We start from the raw sequence: 23,923 nt of genomic DNA on the forward strand, positions 1-23,923 counted from the left end.
TTTTATTTTATTGGAGGTTAAAGTTTATGAATAATTAGGGGCGTGGCCTCTTGAGTGACAGCTAGCCTCTGGCCCTCACTTCTCCTCGGAGGTAACCATCCCCCCCAACGTCACATACATGCCCTATTTTGGTAAAAGGAAATGAGGCGGAGTCAAAGTCTGACAAGATGGCGACTCCCGGGGGCGAGGACGATTGGATCAAGTTGAGAGAACGGACCCCGACGGGTATGCTACGTCCATTTTGTATATAGTCTATGGTTGATATCAAACATTTGACATGATGTCATGCTCATTTCTATCTGGCCATTTGTGGAAGACACAAAAACATGGTGAGGAGAATTTTTCATATTAATGTTTTGAAAGAAACATTTATAGGCCATTATACATTTCATAATCAAACACATTCAAACGAGGAAGGTGATTGTTTTCATTTGAGTGTACTTCTAGTGGCTAGCCATGTGGTAGCTACGGCAACCTTTGTCAAAAGGTCAGGGCCTGTAACTAACTTGCTGATTTAAGAGTAACTCTTTGTGTCAGTCCTAATTTAAGAACCCCTCCATTTAGGTCCAACAGTATTTGACAAAATGTTTTAGCATTAAAAGAAGCTCCTAAATCAGTGAAAAGTTAGAAGTAGTCAAGAGGACTCCTGAGTCACTCAGAGCAAATCACAAACGATCCTTTAATGTCTGCTGCCAGTAATCCGCCTCGTAATCACCTCAACAGTTTAGAAACCTTTAATGATCGTGAGCTTTTATAAATCACTTTATCACTTCTGTTTAAGTCTTTTGCAGTTATCCCCACTTAGAGTTGTTGTTTGCAGTTCTCACTGTCATCATGGTTTTTGTATCCTGATCATTACGAGGCTTCTTACGTGGATACCTGCTTCCCCGGAGTTGTTTGTGCTTTGTCTCGCAGGTCTGTGCTGATCGTGGTGGTGCCTGCTGCCGTGGTCCTGCATGACGCTTCCTGCTGCTATTATAATCTATAACCATAGCTGTGCTTGTTTCTACTATACAGCTGCATTAACTGCCATAACATATAAGTCATATTCACATTACTATAGATATTATTATAGTTACTGGAAGTGTGTCCGTCTCTGTCTTTGTATCTGTCTTTGTGTCTTTCTCTGTCCATCTGTGTGTCTTTTCTCTCTTTCTCTCTCCTTTTCTTCCTCCCCAACCGGTGCAGACAGATGTCCGTCCTCTACAGAGCTGGGTCTGTCTGACGTTCCTGTCTGTTAAAGTGAAGGTTTTCATTGCCACCGAACTCTATGGGGGAATTGTTGGGTCTGTGTAAATCATGATTGAGTCATAGAGTGTGGTCTATACCTACTCTTAACTTTGTTATGATGTGGCACTATAAATAAAATTGAATTGAATGAATTGTTAACGAGCTGTCAGACATGTGAGAGGCTGATGATTACCTGCACAGATACTGGACTGGTCTGCAGCTGATGTTACTCTTTGGTTCATGTTCAATCATATTTTTGTAAACTCTTTATTTGAATATGGAAACACACCTCCTACAGTATTTCTATCAAGAATTCACTGACAGGAACACAAGACAGCCAATCACAGTTTGATGAAACATGACTTCACCATAGCAACGGGGTCAAACCCGCCCTTCTCCCAGTTCTTTAGTAAAAGTTGGTGTCAGCAGCTTTGTGAAGAGGTTTTAAAGGACACTTTAGTGAGGAACTTTAGTGCTGCAGGAGAACTCCTTGTAAAGGATCAAATGTTTTGTTAACACAGACCCAGGTGGGGACGGTTGTCTCACTGCCCTGGCCGTGGGTTGTCACAAGTATGAGAAATGTTTTTTTCTTCCATTTATGGATTTGTAAGAAGTTTTTTTGCTTCCTTGTTGGCACAATGGTCGGGAAGTTCAAAAGAAAGACAGAGGGGGGCAGCACACCAACAGACATGAGACCAAAAGTATAAAGGGCCTTGATGAGGATCGAGATGGTGAAATATCTCTAAAATATCAATATAATATCAATTTATGTCGCATGTGAGCGGTAAATGCCTTTAATTTAAAAAAATATATATTGTTTGAAATGTTACTATTGATGCATGAACTTGCATATTCATTTATTTAGCGTTTTTTTTATTTTTTATTTTGGCAGGTTCAGTCCTCCATACTAAAGAAGGGGCTACACTCTTGGTGTTTAAACTGGGACATTACATTCTAAATCATTCTAAATGCTTAGTATAAATAAAGAAATGTGTGAGCTTCAACTGTGAAAATAAAAGAAACAACAGTAGAAACTACAAATACTCTTCTACTATAATTGTATTAAAGTTCTGTGTATTAGATATTAGAATAAAACACCAGTCAAATACAGAGCAGCAAAACACAAAGCTCTTTATAGTAAAGATGAAAAACACATAATCTACCATAAAGTATATGTATAAATGATTGAAAGTCAATATGTAGCTATGGCCCTGGTAATATATAAACTTTACTATTGCATTATTATGATGATGCTGTGTATACAGTATAGTATAGGTACTGACACACTATTTCCCTCTGAAATGTACTAGAATAAAGTAATAAAAGAACTTTGCAGATCACACACACACACACACACACACACACAGGCGTAGAAATATATCCGTTTTTATTAGCACAGGAAGTTAACAACAGGTAAAAGTGCTCACACACTGTGGATAATTGTACATACAGGCCCCTTGTTTCTGTTCATTTCCTATCTTCAGAGCGTCACCTCATGGACGAACTGAGGAAGTGCAGCTGTGAGCAGCAGGGTCATCCTTCATCAAGCCTAACTGCTTCACTGGAGTCACTTACATCACACCCAGACCCCTACCTACCCCACCTGCCCACTGTTCATTCCATCAACACAAGCCCATGGAGAAGCCTACTTCACAACACTCAAAGGTTCAGTTCACACAAACAAAACAAATAACTCCCTGTACCTCTTGCAGACTCTGACATCAGACAGTTTTGCTTTCGTTTGTCCAGGTTTTGAGATATCTGCTTCCACCCAACACAATGGAGGGGCACAGAGTTGAAAACACCCAATGTCTCGATCCCCCTGTGTAATGTACACACTCCTGACAACCGTTTACACTGGAGCGACTTTCTACCAAAGAAACTAGCAAGCAAGAAAACTGCTGACAGCTGCATCTGTGGATCACACAGGGTGACCGGGACATGGGCTGTGGAAATATGAGCCATTATACAGTTTTCAGATTTATCAATGTATGTATGGAGGCGGATATAACAAAACCTGAGCACATAAATGTGAAAGATACCACCGGTGGTGTGGGATAAGTCTCTTTAAAATGTGGGTGAGTTGAGCCTTTAACATGAAGCTGGGATTTGGGCGTTAAAGCTGAAGAAGGTCATTTTTGTTTTTGTTTTTCTTTTCCGTCATGTATTTTATTTATAGTCATATTGACTGAAAACTCACTATATCCTGACAGTATAAGGTTACACAGACGACCTGTGAAACAACATGTTATCTGCCTCCGCCTGCACCTGCTGATCACATAAAGTGTTTTCTGAAACACATCTCAGTGAACTGTTCGGCTGTAAAATGAGAATTGTGCGGCGGGTTGGCAGGGCTTGATTTTGGTTGGACTTGGTCACAATCTCTCTCATTTTACAGCCAAACAGTACACTAAAATAAGTTTCTGAAAACATTTATACAGACATCTGTCCATTATATACGAAGCTAGCTCGACTGTTAGCTTAGCTTAGCATACAGACTTGAAACGGGGAAAGGGCTTGGTTAAAAAGCTTATTTACCAAAATGTCAAACTATTCCTTTAAGGTAGTATGGTGCATGAGAACAGACTGGGCGGGGGGGAGAGATGGACTCTGAGATGTGATGAATGCATTTAAAATGGAATCAGAATCAGACCACACACACTGACCCACATGGACCCATCCCTGCACTTCTATGGTACCAGTTACATACAGTATGAAAAAGACAAAGGCAATCAAGTTGGATAAGCAATCAGTGCAATTTGATTTTAATAATCCCTTTCAAACATCCCTCTAATTTTCCTCTTGTGCTCGTTAATAATGCAAACACAGTGTACTCCACTGTAACATTAATGATTGGATAACTTCCCTTCTGTAAAAAGACCTGGAAGACAGGCAACATAATATTTGATTCTTAAAAAACACAAAGGAGTAACAAAAAATGTACACATAAAAACAATGAAGAAAAAATAAAAGTACTTTATGGTGTATTTGCTGAGACAAGCTGAATCTAATTTGGCCAGTGCCAGTATGATGTGGGGTTAGAGTGATAAAAGGAGCCAATGTCAGCCACTGAAACGACTGACTGGTCGTCTACGGGAAAAATAAACCGAACTGATTCTAATGAGACGCTTTGGTCTGTTTTTTTTTTTATGTCAGTCTGTACAGACATTTTTAGTGTCCCAGTATAGGAAGGCTATTTCAGGGGCCAGTCAATGAGAAGACATGTCAGGGGTCAAACTCTTGTAACATTGTAAAGCACTGTTAAAAAAATAAATGCTCACATATAAAGAATAGTTATTGGCACGTTAAATCTTAAAATATTGATGTATGTATGTATGGAGTCTAAAGGGTGTTAATGCAAAAGCTATTGTAACTTGATTAATGATTCATTCATTTGCATTTGAGTGATGTATTATTCAACTAAGTTGATGAATTACAATTGACAATTACCAATTATATTTCTTATTATATATTTAAATAATAACAATAATTGTGTTTGTAAATGAAATTACAAAGTTATTGTAGACTAGAATTGTACAGTTTGTAATGGCATTTGCTCACGTGTCCGCCTGTCACATTCCACCACACAGCTCATCTGTTTCCTGCTGTTGTAGAACATTTATAGTTTCATTTTGTGTTTCTTTCCCAACTCGCACCAACACACAGCTGCTCAATAAGGCTCCATCTACGTTGGACTTTAGATATCATGTTTAGGTGACACAATGAAGCTGTAGATCAAAGACAAAAGATTCCCTCAATTGATCACAACTCTAAATGTTTAGGAAGGAAACTGATGAATTGTAATGGAATATGACAGACAAACAAACAAACAAGTAAACGGGATAACAAAAAGATACTTCTAATTGCCTTTTGAAAATGTATTTTGTATCCATTTAAATGCTAATTCCAGCATCTTAAGACAGAATGGAGGGATTCATTGGATAAATTAAATATCTTTGTGTTTTTTTTTTTACTTTGAATTGTATTACTTTCTTTAAAACATCATTTAAAATGGTAAATAATGGTAATTTAGTTAAACCATGACATAAAAGACCCTAAAAATGGCACCAAAGGCTTTAGTGGAAGTGCCCTTTAGCCCCTGAGAAAGATCACAGCCTCACTGACTTTGGTTTATAACGGGTGTGACCTCTGAGTGACCTCTGAGTGACCTCTGACTGAAGTGTGTCCGGCCTCCCTCACAGAGACTGGTAGCCATCGGCCCTCCTCCTGCGGCCCAGCAGGTAGGCCACCACCACGATGATGATGAGCACCAGCAATGTCACCCCCACCGCGATGGCAACACGGTAGTCAGGCTTGTCAGCAGCACATGAGTCAGCTGGAAAACACACACACGCGCACACGCACACGCACACACACACACGCACACACACACACACACACACACACACACACACACACACACACATCAGACATTTTGAAAACACATTATTACTACCAACAAATTTCAATGAAAACAAAGTCAACCATTGTAATATTGCCTAGTTTGACCATAAGAATGTTATTTCAATCTCATTATCATGAACGATGTGCTCGTATCAGGTTAAAATGCACGAGTCGAGTCTGCACTTCAGATCCGTGCAGCAAAGCTCATTTACGGCCAGCTGCGGCTCGGCTACGCTGCACGAATCTACCGTCGATTGCTCTGTGGCGTTGGCCGATGGTTGTGATTTGCAAACAGTAAGCTGTCGTGGACTAAATATGATTGTAATTAGTTGAACAGCGTCTGTTAACGTGATGCTGGTCAATCATGCTCAGGCCTGTGAAGTGTGAGCAACAGAGTGCCGGCTGCAGTTCAACAGACACCGGTGTCGCTCATAACCAGGGTTTTCTGACAGTTACACAGAGAGCCTTCAAGTTCACGTCACACACTGTTTGACTATTTGAAAATGACAAAGAAATCACAGTGTCATTATTATTATTATTATTATAATTATATTGTAATGCTTAAAATGATTCCATTGGGTTTAATTTGATTTTGTTGCAGTATATAAATCAAATACTATTAATTGTTAAACATACAATTGAACATAAAAATTTAAAGAATCTATCATTCATCATGCTCACCCACCTGGAATGAAATGACATCTTTACATTTATGAATTTGTTGAAATCATTTGATCTGAATAACGGCAAACACATACCTCCATAACTGTATCTATGTATTATGTATGTATAATTCACATACATAAATAACACTTGTTATGATTTGGCACTATAAATAAAATGGAATTGAATTGAATGTATTATAATATCATTTACAATGAGTCCGATCTGTACTGTGTGTGTGCATACTGGGTTCAAAGTTCCACACATGACACCATCTGTTTCAGCCTGCAGCCAGTCGCAGGCATGGGAACACAAGTGTGACGTGTAGAAGTTATTAAGCTGACGAGCAGCAGTCTATGCATTTGTCTGCTAAACAAAAATGAAAGTGTTTCTGTGGCTGCTTTATACTGTTGTTGGATAAACTATTTTACAACTACATGTTCCCTGGAGAATTGGATGCTAGTCTATCAACATTTTAACATTCAGAAAGAATGCTACAGTTCACGCAGCAAGCCTGCTCATGCTGTACACTGGGGATTAGGAATATGACCAGGCGAAAGAGAAAGCTCATTGCTAAAACAGGAAGATGTTTTTGTGTGTGCTAATGCAAATCTCCCATCAGGCACAGGCTGCTGGGGCAGTTCATCCTGCTGTTCCTGGCCTACAGGTGGCTGCTGACAACACACCGTCTTATGACACCCATGTGACTAAACTGTCTAAGGTGGACATAACTAAATACCTTTATTTAAGTGCTGCATTACATTTTAGGGGAAAATCTACTTTACTTAAATATTTCTATTTGGTGGTATTTTATACTTCTCCCTCACTACATACAGTGTATTCTTCTTTTTTAAATATTGCACTCTTTACACCACTAAATTGGTTTTAGAGCTGAGTAACAACTTAACCTAAAGTGAAATTACGGCATCAAATAATCCCAGGATCTTTTTTGGCAAATACACTCATCAAATAAGTCATCGAGACAAATTTTTTCGTGTATGAACTATTAACAGAGAAATCCCGTGGAGTCGCTAACAGTGATTAGCTCGGTGAAGGCATTCAAAGGTCTTTTTTAACCACTAATACTCGCTCAAATTAACATCAAACCTCTGCAGCAGCATGAGAAGAGATCCTACATTCACTTTTACTTAGCATTTAGTCACAAACACATGATCAGTTTGTAAAATAATGCGTTGTTACTATTTAAATTTCACAACAAAACTATTTTAACAAACTGAACTGTATATAATACATATAATATTATGAAAGGAACCATTGTGTGTAACGACTACTTACTTACATTAATGGATCTAACATGCATTTAATAGACTGCTCCATGTACTGTATTGACACGCTCTGTTTTTATTGCATGAAGACACTTACAAGTGCCAAACTCGTTGCTCTTGGTCAGGTTGAAGGCCTGCATCCTGTCTTGGTTGACATCCAGGTACAGTCCATTCCCCATGTAGAGCGACTCCCCCTTGCAGGAGTAGGAGTGTCCAATCCTTGCAGTGAAGAGATGCATCGACTTGTTGTTGGCAGTGAATGGGAGGTTGACTGCAACAGTGAAACAAAGCAATGCTCACGTGCGCTCAGGTTATACAGACGGTTCCCGTCAAAAGAAATGCCGATGATCCGATTTGGAACCAAACTTGTTAGACTGCATTGCACTGAAGGTAGGTCGGTTGTTACCTGCATCACATGCTTAACAGTAAGTCCACAGACTATTTTTATGTCTATTGAACACAAACAAGGAAGTTGCCGGCTCCTCAATGCCTCCTGTCCTTGTTAATATTTAGCAGTCTTGCACAACCTGACCTGCAGCTGAAATATCAGTGCGTACGCAGTGACCCAATTAGTCTAAAGTCTGATCGATCAAATGGCAGCATTTCATACGTGGAGACTGGAATAAAATATGAGGATTCACAACTTACCTTCTTTGCTTAAGGGGTAGGAGAGGTCGAAAGACAGCGCATCCACGTACACCGTGTTTTTATCAGTGCTCTGAGAAGAGAAGATAGGACATGTTGTTACTGTGATTAAATGTGAGATATTGGTTTTTATTTCCATGAACAAAGATTATACACTGAATGTCTTGGCAGACTTTACTGACTTCTGTGCAGCATTTGACATTAGAATGTGGGAGGGAATGAGCTGGATTCCTTTACAGCTCAGACAGATTGTTTTATAGCACAAACAGATTGTTTTATAGCACAAACAGATTGTTTTATAGCACAAACAGATTGTTTTATAGCACCAACAGATTGTTTTATAGAACCAGCGTTTACACCAATACACGTTGGTAGTAGTCTACCCACAAAACAAAACAAATACACTTGTCGATTATTCATAGACCCTTGTAATGAGTTTTGACTTTTGATTATTATAGCTAGACTGTTTTTAAAGTATGTAAACACCAGCTATTGGGCACTAATGTGGTGTTACACAAGACTATTTTCCCCCATGCATTTGTCATAAGAGGGACTGCACTAAGGACGTCCTGATTCTTATTCCACTTGTAGAAGCAATAGCTCATGACGGGCAGTGGTTGGTTTGATTATATCACAGCTGAGAGGCGTCTGTCCGCACGCAAAGCACCTGAAATATTCTAAAAACACGCCGTTCTTTCTGAAAATATCACACTGACTGGAAATAGTCTGATCTGTTGAAACGTATCATTCTAAATTCATATTCATGCCATTCTCGACTGTACTTCACAAAGGTTCCACACACAGTGCAGGTGGGTGGTAAAAGGTTACCAGCTAGCTCACTAACACCCAGTTAGGTAGTCACCAGCTGTTGATACTTTTTCAACCTACTTTTCAACTTTCCACAAAGACTCTGAGATTCACAACACATTTTCAATATTCTAGATGTTTTTTCCTCTGTTTTTTTTATTCTTCAAATACTATAATGCAATTCCGTTCTTTCAGTTTTTACTATAATGTATTTATTATAACTTTTGTACTTTTGAACGCTTCACTTTAATAGTAGTTAGGTATTTTCAGTCAAATAAAACAGACACTTTGTGAAACCAAAACCTCTGGGTTCAGTTACAGAAAAACTGGAGATATGAAAAAAACATAAGAAAACATAACACTCCTCAACAGTGTGTTATGCACTTAACTCATAAGGACGGTGCATGCTTAATAGAGATGTTCTGATACTATTTAACTTCCTGATACCTGACCATACTCAGATGACACCGAGTCCCAATCCTACAGCAGTGCTTCCAAAAAAATGGATATATATTATCATACTTTGACAGCTGTATTTTACTAACCCTGTATGACCGGGCTCTTGTTATACATAGAGAGAATGATAACTGAAAAAGAACATAAACAAACTAATTCAAAGTAAAAAAATGAATAAATTCATGATATCAGATCGGTGCTTAGACACAGACTCGCCGACACAGGGAGCAGCATTATAGGCCGTATCTGAGGCATTTCCAAAACTGGCATCAGTGTCGGAACAGTCATGCAATTTCTATCCATTTTGTTCTTTATTTTCTAATATTTGATATACTGTACATTATTTGTGTCCTTTAACAACATTTCACAAAAATCCAGGCCAAACCATCACTTATCACTTATTTAATTTGTACTTATTTTATTTCAACATGCTGCTAAACTGCACGCTGCGTATTGTTGTGTATTGTATTTACCTACGTTTAACCACAATGTGTGTTGCACTCTGTCACATCTAGTTAATTGTTTGATTTAATTGATGTTAGCTTTATTTTGATGTGATTTATGTTTTTATGCTTATTGTCACTCTGATCCTTTCCCATCTTTGTATTGAAACTGTTGCACAATCATTTCCCTCGGGATAAATAAAGCTTCTTGGATCTTGAATCACTATGGATTTGGAACTGGACTTTCCATCGTAACAGAACTGAGGGGGTTCTACACTGTACTGTACAACAGTCTTTTTAAGGGCTCCTTTTCTGGACTGATTTCAACATTATTCATTGACATGATTGTGTTCTGATACGCGGATGAAGTGTGAAATTATCCAAATGTCACCAAACCAAAGCTAACAGGTCTCTTTGTCCCCACTTTGTCATTAGCAAAGAGCAGTGTAAAGAACATTTAGGAAGTAGTTGAGTTCACATTTTAAAGTTGGTTATAACTTTCATTTGTTACAATTTTTAAGAGCTTTAATATCGATTAGTAGACTGACAGAAAATTAATCAGCAACTATTTTGATAACATGTCATTTTTTAGGCAAAAGGGACACATATTCACCAGCTCCTGCTCTTTAAACGTGATGATTTTCTGTTTTGCTCTGTTGTTTTTCCAGACTGTTGGTCGGACAAAGCGAGATGTCTGAAGATGGCACCTTGGACTCGCTTGGGAAACTGTGATGGCTGTTCTTTCAGCTCTTCTCTTTATTCAGATAATCACTAAATGAATAAGACGAGCGCTGCAATGTGAGCAGTGTGAGGCACTCCCCGTCACATGCTCTCAGAACAGGCTCGTCGATTAAACTTCCCTTTTTACCAACTCTTCTCTGGTTCCAGTTCCTAAATGAAGTTACCAGTCCAACTGAATGGCTTAATTGTGTTATTGTCACAGAATTGAATTGCTGTAGACTTTAGTAAAAATGCCAAATCAGCGTGAGCCAAAGATAGAAGATCTGCAGTTCTCAACATTAAACTTATTTTTGTGACAAATTTAGGACACGGAAAGTACCTTGTTGAACATGAAGGTGATGAAGCCCTCCTTGAAGACGAGCGTAAGGTTGGCCTTGGTTTGTTGACAACTTCCTTCTGCTTTGGTCGACTTTGGTTGAACAATGAAGGTTCCATTTGCCTGAAAGACAAACAGAAAGAAATCAGGCAATGAGATGGCCACCTATCGCAATGTTCCAGAAGGTACGGGCAGGGCTTTATTTGGCGTAGTCATGTAGCAACTGTCATATGACACACATCAAAACTTCCACAGTCTATCGAATGCACCGCAATGAGGAAATCAAAACTTGCTGTGAAAACATTTCTCAATCCTTCAAAGTAGGATGCTGACAATAGCATTGCTTAAAGCTGAGTCAGAGGCTCGTGCAGAAAGTTCCAACCGTGTTGACAAATTCCTAAATGGCTTAAAAACAATCTATAAATGCAACTTTCTCCTTTGCTGGGGCTCCTGTTGTGTCTATTGTGAAATGTACCTTTGGTGTTACCAGCCGGATCTGTAGCGCCATCTGAGCCATCAGACAAATCACTTTTTTGTCTGCCATCAGGGTGTAGTTTCCTACGGTCAAGTTGGTGGGAGGAGTGGGTTTGGGAGGTGGTGGGGGTGTAGGTTTGGTGGTTGGTTTGGGTGGTGTTGTGGTGGTTTTTGGTTTGGGTGGTGTTGTGGTGGTTTTTGGTTTGGGTGGTGGTGTGGTGGTTTTTGGTTTGGGCGGTGGTGTGGTGGTTTTTGGTTTGGGTGGTGGTGTGGTGGTTGTTTTTTTGGGAGCCAGTGTGGTGGTTGTTTTTTTGGGAGCCAGTGTGGTGGTTGTTTTTTTGGGAGCCAGTGTGGTGGTTGTTTTTTTGGGAGCCAGTGTGGTGGTTGTTTTTTTGGGAGCCGGTGTGGTGGTTGTTTTTTTGGGAGCCGGTGTGGTGGTTGTTTTTTTGGGAGCCGGTGTGGTGGTTGTTTTTTTGGGAGCCAGTGTGGTGGTTGTTTTTTTGGGAGCCAGTGTGGTGGTTGTTTTTTTGGGAGCCAGTGTGGTGGTTGTTTTTTTGGGAGCCGGTGTGGTGGTTGTTTTTTTGGGAGCCATTGTGGTGGTTGTTGGTTTGAGTGGCTTCGTGGTGGGGTCTGAATCTTGTCCAAACGCTCCTGCAGTGGACATGGCTACAGGAGGGTTGGGTTTCTTTTCCTCTGCAGCCAATGACAGCGCTTCATTCAAAAAGAGAGAGGGAGAAACAAATCACATTCAGCATTTATACATGCAACCTAAGAAGAACATGCTGAAAACAACATCTAACGTATTGTCAGGTTTAAAGCAGCTGTTCTTTACCTTCAGAACATTAATACAGCAGCAATCAAATCTTTTATGTGTAAAGATATAGTGAAGTATTGGAGTAATTGTAATCTGAGCTTCTCTGTTGTTTGTTTTGGTAGCCAGTCCAGCTGCGCGTACATGTTAGTGCATATGAGCCTGAAAAAACATGGCTATTTCACACAATCAATCCAATCCCACTTTTTTAACATTTCAAGGACAACTCATTAAATGAAGTTGTTATGGCTCCAAGTTAGCGAGCACATTTATTCATCCGGCCGGCTCAGAGCAACATTGTTGTTCATTTGGCGTCGTGCCTCCTTTTAAGTCCAATCCGGGCTTTGGCGTGATCGACCCCCCTCCCTCTTCCCCCGTGGCCCAGGCCCGTCCTGCACTCACGTGACTTGAAAAGATCTGGGCCGCAGCTCGATTGCTTCTTGCATATGCGTCATAACCCTCAGAGTTTGTTTGTTGTCCGACTGCTTTTGAATATTTGCATCTGACTAAATGTGCAGTTAACGCTCCTCCTCCACATCAGACCGGCGCGATCCCTTTTTGAATGTCCGTCACAGTTGTATATAAACAGTCTCAGGACCGCCGTTGTCGCTCGTGCTCGTACATGTGCAGTCGTGCTTTACTAAAGCCCACTTCTCAACTGGGCCGTGGCCAGGAAGTGGGCTAAGTGGGTTAAGCATGGAACAGTGTATCAAACCAAAATACTGAGCTGAAAAGGGCTCAAAAACACCCTTTAACCGAGGGGAGCTGCAGAGTTGGATGCTAATTATCTGTCACAATAAGTGATCCCTTTCACAATACATAAACTATTAATTGGTATTTATTTAGTCTTTTTTAGTCCATTGTTCATATGAGGAAATATTAACAATGTGAAATACTAGGCTTATTAAATACATTTTAGAGCAGCTTTGATGTTTGTTGATTAACATGGCTGATCTTTGAATAGTGAGCTGCTTATTTCTTTAAACAAACAGGAAAACCAGCAGACTGACATTTGATAACAAATGAGGGTGTCACCACAGTCAAGTCCACAGCACATGTATGACACTGTGATGAGTTCTCGGTGCACGAGTTCAGGCAGGGCTTACTCAAATGTCCCATTTCAGCTTTCAGATAGAACAGGTGACAGGTTTTTTTTGCTTTAAAAAAAGTTAGATTACCAAATGAGTGTGTGTTCTCATCTTGAACTAGAGAGGCACAAAAGAGTAAATACAGACCATGACCTCCAGTCAGTGGTCAGCATTAAACACACACAGCCACCAAAGTGGACGCAAATGAACCAGATTTCTGGTAAACATCATTCTAAACCATTTGATTTATTGAGGGTGATCTATTTGACTCACTTGTGCTTGTGTAGTATTTAATTGTAGGCTACACAGCAACAATAACAAAACCTGCTTCCTGCTCATTTCTTATGAGAGTTTGGGCTTCAAAACAAGTTTCAGATCCATCCCGTCCTTGAAAAAAACAGGCCTCTTCTGCCAGCACACATGTGACTCTGACAGAGGGCGGAAATTTCTGTTCCCCAAACAATCCAGGAAGTCACAGTGAGGTCTCATGAAACCTCTCATCTCTGCGCCGAGGAGAGGAAACACGGATAAAAGGAGAAAAGCGAGACTCCAACATAAAGGCCGCATCTAAGTTAGAACTCTGAAACGTAGAGCAACACCGCAGCATTATAAAGCACCTATTAATGTAAGCACTGGAGCTCCTGTTCACAGTCGCTCTTCACTAAACCAAACCAAAGAAACCACCTTTGGCACGGTTTGGGTTGGAGTCGGGTGCAGTCTTACCTGGGACGGCCCAGCAGACCACACAGATGAACAGCGCGGCCCTCTTCATGGTGACAGGTGCTGACAGGTGCTGACAGGTGCTCACTCACTCACTCACTTCACTGCTGCACTTTTCCTGACAGGACCTCACTGTGCATCAACTGCGCTGCGTCTCCACGCTTAAATCAACAGGCGCGTAAAGGTGCCGCAGGCGCGCACGCACGAGCGGAAATCATGTATTAAAAAGTAAAAGCTCCCATTATTGTCAAAGAAAAACAGTACCGGGGCGGCCGGTGGCTCAGTGAAGAAGATGAAGATGAAGATGAAGATGAAGAATTCCTACTATTTATCCTGCAAGTGAAATTCATTTTTTTTTTTTACCTCGTATTATTATTCATGTTACACACACACACAGGCCCGAATTACACACACATGCTCAGACAGGACCTATATACATGCAATTAATGGAGAGATGTCAGAGCGAGGGGGCTGCCAATAGTTCAGTGCCCCGAGCAGTTGGGGGTTTGGTGCCTTAATCAACAGCACCTCAGCAGTGCCCAGGAGATGAACTGGCACCTCTCCAGCCACCAGTCCACGCTCCATTCATGGTCCACACAGGGACTTGCAGTCGCCCCAAGTCAAGAGGCCGAAGGTCCTAATCACCTGCGTGCAAGGATGTGCTGGCAAAATGAATGAAAAGATGATGAAGATGACAGTCGTGGGAAATGATAACATGTTTTTTTCCATTAAAAAAAACCTAAAAAGATCCAAGATCCCATATGGGTTGGCTCTGAGGTCTAAGGCTATTTTTTTGTGATTGATGCATACTTTCTTTAATTCCCCTTTAACCCTTTTGCTGTGTTAGGGTCAAATCTGTTTTCAAGTTTAGATGTGTAAAAAGTATCATTTGCTTGTTTATATTGGAACAAGGATTCATGATATCCTCAGAGACAGCTAATATATCACACAAAAAATATATTTTTTAAACATTTAAGACAATTTAAAAGGTCTCTAAAAAAACACATGTGGGGTTTCTGGTCCTGAAGTGGCTGTCTGAGTGATTAGAGCGGTCACCCAATGTAAAGAGGCTGAACGTCCTCGAGGCAGCGGCCGCAGGTTAGACTCCGACCTGCGGCCCTTTGCTGCATGTCTCCCCCTCTCTCTCACCCCATTTCCAGTCTATCCTGTATCTAAAAAAAAAGGCTTGGAAAATGGCAAAAAAAAATAAAACTTTAAAGAAGGAAAAACAGTAGCTACAGTCGATGGCCCTTAGTCCTGCTCCTCCAGGATAAGTTGGATCAGCCTGCAATTATTTCTTTATTTTTTAAAGATCATTTTTTTGGCAGCCTTCAAGCCTCTGCTATAAAGGACAGACGGGAAACAGGGCGAGAGAGAGGGGGACACAGGCAGCAAAGGGCCGCAGGTCGGAGTCGAACTGCGCCTGCCTGAGGACCCCCAGCCTCCCCACATGGGGCGACCCTCCAACCACCATGCCATCGCCCCTCAGTTTCTTATTCTGATTTTAAGTGTGTTTATAAATGCAGCTCTCGGCGGGTTGATGCTTTTGACTTCCACTGACTACTGTAATATCATTTTGTTCTCAACTCTTCATACATGTACAATCTTGAAAGATGTTAACCTTTCAAGAGCTGATGTGTGATTTACATGTTTTTGAGCAGTGTAGGATTAACATAGGCGATGCATGAGATGAAACAAATGATTACCATAATCGAGAAGGAGTTGTGCATATTCCTATGGTATATTCAAAAAGAGGCGATTTTATTTTGAAAGCTCTAACCGGAAGCTCCAGTGTTGATTCTTGAGTGCTGGTTCTGGTTCTTTTAACTTGTGAGCTGATCTCGATACTCAGGAAACGAAAGTAATGTGACAGCAAGGAGGGAAGTCACTGCCTAAAAGGGGAGCGAAGGGTCGGCCGGTTACTTTCCACCAGAGTGAAACGAAAGCAACTACACCAAAGAGGCCGACTGCAGACAGACAGACAGGCAGGCAGAGAGACAGACGGGCAGGCAGAGAGAGAGAGACAGACAGGCAGACAGAGAGACAGACAGAGAGAGAGAGAGAGAGAGAGACAGACAGGCAGACAGAGAGAGAGAGAGAGAGAGAGACAGACAGACAGGCAGACAGAGAGAGAGACAGACAGGCAGGCAGGCAGAGAGACATACAGAGAGACAGACAGGCAGACATAGAAAGACAGAGAGACAGACAGGCAGACAGACAGAGACAGACATACAGAGAGAGACAGACAGACAGAGAGAGACAGATAAAGAGGGACAGGGACAGACAAAGAAACTGATAGACAGAGACAGGCAGAGAGACAGACAGACAGGCAGAAAGAGAGACAGGCAGACAGAGAGAGACAGACAGGCAGACAGAGACAGACAGACAGGGCCAACCTGCTCCGGTACTTTCTTCATGTCTTTTCCTTCCCGTGTGGTACATTTATCATGGTGATACACTACAATATATAAACAACTACCAACATAACAAATATTTTACTGGCACAAGAAGAACGTGTCTGTTAGCTTCCTTGTACATAGGAACACACACACACACACACACACACACACACACACACACACACACACACACACACACACACACACACACACACACACACACTGCAGAAGTTGACCCAGTATGAGGTCTAGGCAGTAGTGTTGTAGTTATAGTAGCAGTGATTGTGGTATTTAGTAGTAAGCTAAATAATAGTGTGGTGGAAATTACACTATAGGTACTATCTCGACTACGCTAGTTCTGATCTATCTCAAAAGAAATTTCAGTCTAAAGCAACTGGACTTTGTTATTTGTCTAGGAAGACATTTCAGCTCTCATCCAAGAGGCTTCATCAGTTCATGTACGCATGAACTGGTCACCAGTCCCAGCCTGTCAGATGGCAGATGCATGAGAACATTCACAGGCTTGCAGTTCTGACCTACTGTAACTACTAGTGCTATTACACTACTACTTAAATGCCACAGTTGTAGTAGTAGTATTTATAGTTAAAGTACTTATTATACAATTTGGCTCATTTCAAAAATATATATATCACTAGATTATAATCATGATACATTAATGAGGTTATAGCTTTAATTTATTTATTCTTTTCAAGATTATTTTTCTGGCAGTTTTCTAAGCCTGACATGAGAGAGAGAGGGGGAGACATGCAGCAAAGGGCCACAGGTCAGAGTCGAACCTTCAGACCTTCAGCCTCTTTACAAGGGGCGACCGCTCTAACCACTGTGCCACCGGCCGCCATGTAGCTTTAAAACTTAATGTATTTGATGCAAAGGTGAAACTAATTCCAATAACCATATAACCTCAGAACCCTGAGGACATCTGACATCATGTGACAGAAAGAGGAAATAAGTCATTTCCCAACACACACACACACACACACACACACACACACACACACACACACACACACACACACACACACACACACACACACACACACACACACACACACACACACACACACACACACACACACACACACACACACACAAGCAGGTGATTTGCAGTGACACTGAGGTTAAAGCTGAAGTTGGAGACTTTCTGCTGAAATTGTTACTATATTCCATCACAGTGGTTCTTAAAACTTTGTCCATGACGAACCACCTCAGAAAATATCAGGCTCTCTCCAGTCCCACCACTAAGACCAATGTTCAAACACAGCAGCTACGGACAAGAAGGTGTATTCCTAATCAGAAGATCATTTATTGAAGGTTTATTCCTAATCAGAAGATCATTTATTGAAGGTTTATTCATAATCAGATTATTTATTGAAGGTTTATTCCTAATCAGAAGATTATTTATTGAAGGTTTATTCCTAATCAGAAGATTATTTATTGAAGGTTTATTCCTAATCAGATTATTTATTGAAGGTTTATTCCTAATCAGATTATTTATTGAAGGTTTATTCCTAATCAGAAGATTATTTATTGAAGGTTTATTCCTAATCAGAAGATAATTATTGAAGGTTTATTCTTAATCAGAAGATTATTTATTGAAGGTTTATTCCTAATCAGATTATTTATTGAAGGTTTATTCCTAATCCGATTATTTATTGAAGGTTTATTCCTAATCAGATTATTTATTGAAGGTTTATTCCTAATCAGAGAAGATTATTTATTGAAGGTTTATTTCTAATCAGAAGATTATTTATTGAAGGTTTATTTCTAATCAGAAGATCATTTATTGAAGGTTTATTCCTAATCAGAAGATCATTTATTGAAGGTTTATTCCTAATCAGAAGATCAGTTATTGAAGGTTTATTCCTAATCAGAAGATCATTTATTGAAGGTTTATTCCTAATCAGAAGATTATTTATTGAAGGTTTATTCCTAATCAGAAGATCATTTATTGAAGGTTTATTCCTAATTAGATTATTTATTGAAGGTTTATTCCTAATTAGATTATTTATTAAAGGTTTATTCCTAATTAGATTATTTATTGAAGGTTTATTCCTAATCAGAAGATCATTTATTGAAGGTTTATTCCTAATCAGAAGATCATTTATTGAAGGTTTATTCTTAATCAGAAGATCATTTATTGTTGACTGTCTTCAGCCACTGTCACACTGAATGAAGGGTTAGCATCAGAACTGACATGAGAGTGTTTTGAACCATTCATTTGACCTCTGTCATGAACGGTGTGGGGAATAACTCAGAGGAGCAGGACCCAAATGCAGACACAGAGTAAGGGCGCACTCACACTGTCCATCCGTACCGTGCCCAAGCACGTTTCACGTGAAGGCTAGTTTGTTTGACCAGGTGTGGCACGCTTGCCGGCCATGGCTCATTTGGGAGAGGTGGGCTTGTAAAGCACTTTTGCACGTGTACGAGCACGAGGCCTACGGCGGTTCTGACATCATTTTATGTGCACCTGTTGGGACATAGAAAAAAGAAGGAGGGACCATGCCAAATCATTTAAAACAATGGCGGTGTTGGTGTGATGCGGAGGTGGAGTGTTCACTGCAGATTTGGTCAGATGAAAATATTCAAAAACAGTCGGACAAGATGTACAAAAACTACAAGTCAATGGAAAGATTTGTGAACAAAGTGACGCATCGCGATGACGTCAATCAATGCGTGTGACGTGTTACGGCATGATGACGTATGGACAGCAAGAAGCATTCACCGAGGCCCAGGTAGTGTGAGCACAAACGGGCCTGGGCCGCGGGGGGGAGAGGGAGAGGGGGACAAGTACCCTAAAGCACGGGGCACGGTACGGATGGACAGTGGGAGTGCACCCTAAGATTTAAACAGATATTTAATAAACAAAAACAATAAGCAAACAAAAACCAGGGAACGGGAGAACAGGTACAAGGTCCGGGTGAAGACGAGGGGTAAACCAAACGCGGGGATCAGGAGACGAAACACGAACGGGTGGTGGAGAATAGGAACTCGGGAAACTATAACTTAAGAACGCAACACGGAAAGGGAACTCGATCATAAAGTAGGTAGCAAACCAGGAGAGAGACACCAACCATTAAATAGCAATACGGTCTGGCACCAGATGTGGGTCACATCCAGCTCTTTATCCGTTGCACTGATGAGCGGACGAGCCACAGCTGGGCGAAACCAAGCCTACCAGCTCCAACAGACAAACACACAGGGAAAGACACATGCAGGGAGAAACAGATAGAGGGAGACAAACTCACACAAAAGGAAGAGGGGAGAGACTGACAGGACCGGAATCCTGACAGTACTGAGTGACGCAGGGAGCTTGAGGCGAACAGCACTGGGGTTAATGGTTGCCTCGATCTCGAAGGGACCAATAAACCGGGGAGCGAGCTTCTTGGAAGTGACATTCAAGGGAATGTCACGTGAGCTTAGCCAGGCCCTCTGACCCGGTCCGTACTCGGGAATGGGAATGCGACAGGGATGCGACAGGGATGCGCCATCCTGCGATTCTGCTCAGCCATGCGGAGTAGTGCCCCTCGGACCTCTCTCCAGATCCGACAAACCCGTCTGAGGTGGTGCTGAACTGAGGAGACAGTGATCTCTGCCTCCTGGGCAGGGAAGAGAGGTGGCAAGTACCCTAAAGATGCCTCGAAGGGGGACATACCTGTGGTGGAGCAGGTTAGGGAATTGTGGGAGTACTCCACCCAAGACAGCTGGGACGACCACGAAGAGGGGTTGCGAGCACAGACGCAACGAAGAGCAGTCTCCAAATCCTGGTTAGCCCTCTCCGTCTGCCCGTTTGACTGCGGGTGGTAACCAGAGGACAGGCTGACACAGGCTCCCAAAGCCTGGCAGAACGCCCTCCAGACCCCGGACGTGAACTGAACGCGCCCGAAGAACAAAGCCCACCAGGCTCAACAGGAATTTAGTCTCTTTGCTGTCTATATGTAAGAAAGGTTCTTATGGTCAGTCCAGACCACAAACGGCGTCTCTGCCCCCTTCCAACCAGTGCTGCCACTTCTATAAGGCTAATTTTACAGCCAGTAACTTGCAGTTCCCAACGTCGTAGTCTCTCTCTGCCGGGGACAGTTACTTGGAAAAGAAAACACAAGGCTGAACCTTGTTGTCCTTTACAGCTCGCTGCGACAACACTGCAGCCACTCCTAGGTCCGAAGCATCCACCTCCACGATGAACTGGCACGAAGGATCAGGCTAGACCAACACGGGGGTGGAAGAAAAGAGCTTCTTCAGAGTCTGAAAGGACTCCTCCGCAGCATGTGACAAAACAAAGGGGGTAAGCTGTGAAGTTAACTTGGTCATAGGGGACACCACTTGGCTGTAGTTCTGTATAAACCGATGATAGAAGTTGGCAAACCCAAGAAAGCGCTGTAACTGTTTCCTGGAGGAAGGAGTCAGCCACTCCGTCACAGCTTGCACCTTAGCTGGATCGGCGCTAACTTGCTCACGCTCAATGATGTAACCTAGAAAAAAAACAGTTGAAACGTGGAATTGGCACTTCTTGGCCTTGATGAATAGCCGGTTCTCCTGTAAGCGTTGCAAAACCTGGCGGACATGCTCGACGTGTTCCGACAAGTCTTTAGAAAAACTCAGGATGTCGTCAAGGTAAACGAACACAGAGCGGTTCAATAGATCACGGAGGACATCATTCACAAGGGCCTGGAATACAGCTGGGGCATTGGTAAGACCAAAGGGCATAACCAGATACTCAAAATGACCTAGCAGTGTATTTAAGGCTTTCTTCCACTCATCACCCTCCTCAATCCGGACCAGATGGTACGCAGTGCGGAGGTCCAGTTTAGAGAAGACGGTGGCACCATGCAGCGGTTCAAAGGCGGAGTTGATCAGTGGCAACGGGTACTTGTTCTTGACAGTTATATTGTTCAAACCACGGTAATCAATACACAGTCGTAGTGATTTGTCTTTTTTGGCCACAAAGAAAAAACACGCTCCCAGCGGAGAGGAAGAAGGATGGATAATCCCGGTTTTGAGAGAGTCATTGATATAGGTCTCCATTGCCTCACGCTTAGGCCCTGACAGATTATATGGGCTACTGGTGGGAAAGGTCGACTCGGATAACAAATCAATGGGGCAATCATAGGGAAGGTGAGGTAGCAAGAATTGAGCCTTAGTCTTGCACGGTGGCACGGAGGATAGATCAGGAGGTTCCCTGCCTGTAGCCCAGTCAATTACAGGATTTTGAGTGATGAGCCAAGGAAGACCAAGAACTACGGGGGCATAAGCAGTGGGGAATACCAGGAAAAAGGCTATGGTCTCTGTGTGATTCCCAGCTAGCGACAAAGTCATGGAAATCGTCTCGACTGAGATCTGGGCTACTCCTCACCACCGAGACCATTAATCACTAGTGGAGAATCTAAAGGTACGGTGGGAATCTGGCTATGACGTACTAACTCGGAGTCCAGAATATTTGTATCTGCCCCTGAATCAATTAAGGCGTGGAGGGAGGAATCTCTGTCCTCGCAGCTCAAAATAATGTCCAGGTTGATACGTTTACAGGGAAGTGCAGGGACAACAGAACGACTCACCAGAACCCTGTCTGCAACTGGTGAGCCTGGGTGTTTAACCTGACCGGGCAGGAGGCCAGTTGGTGATTGGGAGCCCCACAGTGAATACACAGCCTCTCCCTGAAACAATGTGTTCTTAAGAAGCAATTTATTCAATGTGCACAACTTCAATCTTATTGTAGACGTTGTGGACATTGTAGAGGTTATTGTATTTCATAGTAAATTTAGCAAGACTAGCAAACAGCTCAATAAATGTTATGATTCATATAAAATTGTTAAAATTGATTTAAATTCAATCATTAATATTCTAAAACAATAAGGACTATCAATCCCAATTCTTCTGAGCTGAGATGATAAGTCCATAAATCCTTTCTTGGGGGAAGAGATGAAGGGAGGGAATAGCCAGGCCCAGCTATTCCCCCTATTCTGCCAAACTGATGAAACACATGTCTTTACTCCTACTAGTACGATCATCAACTGTTAAAATCCTAAGTGAGTACTGATTAGCGATTATCAACTGTTGAAACCCTTAGTGAGTAATGATTACTACAATATCATGTCACGATTTATTACAATATTATATGGCAGCTCCAATCATCCTTATTGGTTACATACTTTTGTGTACTCATCAATACCATCTAGTGGCACAGCTGGAAATTACTCCATTCTCCCGCTTTATGTCTCAAATTGCATAATTTTAAGACCCTATGTTGGTCTAAGCAGGTGAGGGATCTCAACTAATTTTGCAGTATGTGCACGTGTGTGTGTGTGTATATGTGTATGTGTATATGTGTGCATGTGTCTGTATGTGTGTATGTGTATATGTGTGTGTATATGTGTATGTGTATGTGCACCTGATACTTCATAAGTCAGAGCCCCACTTGGGTCAAAAATGTTTAGACACGCCACTGTGACTGATATTATATTACATATTTTAAATAAACATTTTTTTAAATGCCATGTAGCCCCTGTCGTACAAAGTACCTCTAAGGGCATAGGTCCCTCCATTATAGAAACACTATAGCAGATGCTTTTGAATCAGAATCAGAAATACTTTAATAATCCTGGGGAAATTGTTTCAAACTGCTGCGAACATACTCAAACGTGTTGGAACACTGTCCTCTCTGCCCCTGGTGGTCTTATTGTTTAGTTGTATTTACTGCATAACAAAATATAAAGTTACCGCTAATTCACAAAAGCATGCAAACTTCCTGAGGACAAAGTGAAAATATGAAAACTAATAAAGTATAAATATTAGAGCTAAGTCCCCAAACTCACCTCTCAACCAAAGCTGAGGTTGATGTCCTGTATCAGATGCAAATGCTAAAGGAAACAGTAGTTGGGAGGAGAGTTGCTCAGCGTCATGGGTCAGTGTCAGGCCTCTGTTACTCATGAAGAGACCATGATAGACACAGTGTGGTCTAGACCTGGAGATAATATTGTAATGATTTGGCACTATAAATAAACCACTTGGCTAAATAATAAACCAATTGAACTGAAGAATTCAATTGAATTGTGAAACAACACTATGAAGCCTCGAGCCAAATCCATACTCTCAACGCCCCTTACTAATGAAAGGCACCAAGTTGCATTATGGGAAGTGTTTGTTTTTCTTTATAAATATATAAATATATTAACCCATGTTAAGGACTATATTAGACTTTTCACAATACTCAACCAGCCCTCGTTGCTTCAATTTTGACCATTCTTTTTTCAAAATGTGTTACGTTTTGGATATTAAATAATGAATTGTTAGAATAATTCTTTATGACATAAGGGGTGTATTGTTTTGATATTTTTAATTTAAGGCCCAATTTGAGTACAGAATATAGAAAAAGGTCTGCAACACCAGCACGAGTGTAAAAGAAAAGATAGGAACCTGCTG

At 41.4% G+C, this 23,923-nt stretch overlaps 1 protein-coding gene across 1 annotated transcript; it reads right to left on the reverse strand.

Annotated features, from left to right (window-relative positions):
- Nucleotides 1-2,600: 2,600 nt before the first annotated feature.
- On the reverse strand, nt 2,601-14,244 carry LOC310964014 (uncharacterized protein). The gene is made up of 6 exons (XM_083936981.1): nt 14,088-14,244; nt 11,467-12,176; nt 10,995-11,114; nt 8,232-8,301; nt 7,681-7,854; nt 2,601-5,566 (listed from the first exon to the last, which is right to left on the reverse strand). Exons 1-6 carry the CDS (start codon nt 14,134-14,136, stop codon nt 5,427-5,429), a joined length of 1,263 nt encoding a protein of 420 aa, XP_083793107.1. The 5' UTR covers nt 14,137-14,244; the 3' UTR covers nt 2,601-5,426.
- Between the last annotated feature and the right edge of the window lie 9,679 nt (nt 14,245-23,923).

This window comes from Echiichthys vipera, assembly GCF_963691815.1.
Source record: "Echiichthys vipera genome assembly, chromosome: 22".
NCBI classification, from domain to species: domain Eukaryota; kingdom Metazoa; phylum Chordata; class Actinopteri; order Perciformes; family Trachinidae; genus Echiichthys; species Echiichthys vipera.

Coding starts and splice junctions, on each gene's coding strand:
- LOC310964014 (XM_083936981.1), bottom strand. CDS start 14,136: ATGAAGAGGGCCGCGCTGTTCATCTGTGTGGTCTGCTGGGCCGTCCCA. Junction 7,855..8,231: donor CTACCCCTTAAGCAAAGAAG/GTAAGTTGTGAA, acceptor TCACTGTTGCAG/TCAACCTCCCATTCACTGCC. Junction 5,567..7,680: donor GAGCAACGAGTTTGGCACTT/GTAAGTGTCTTC, acceptor TGTGTTTTCCAG/CTGACTCATGTGCTGCTGAC.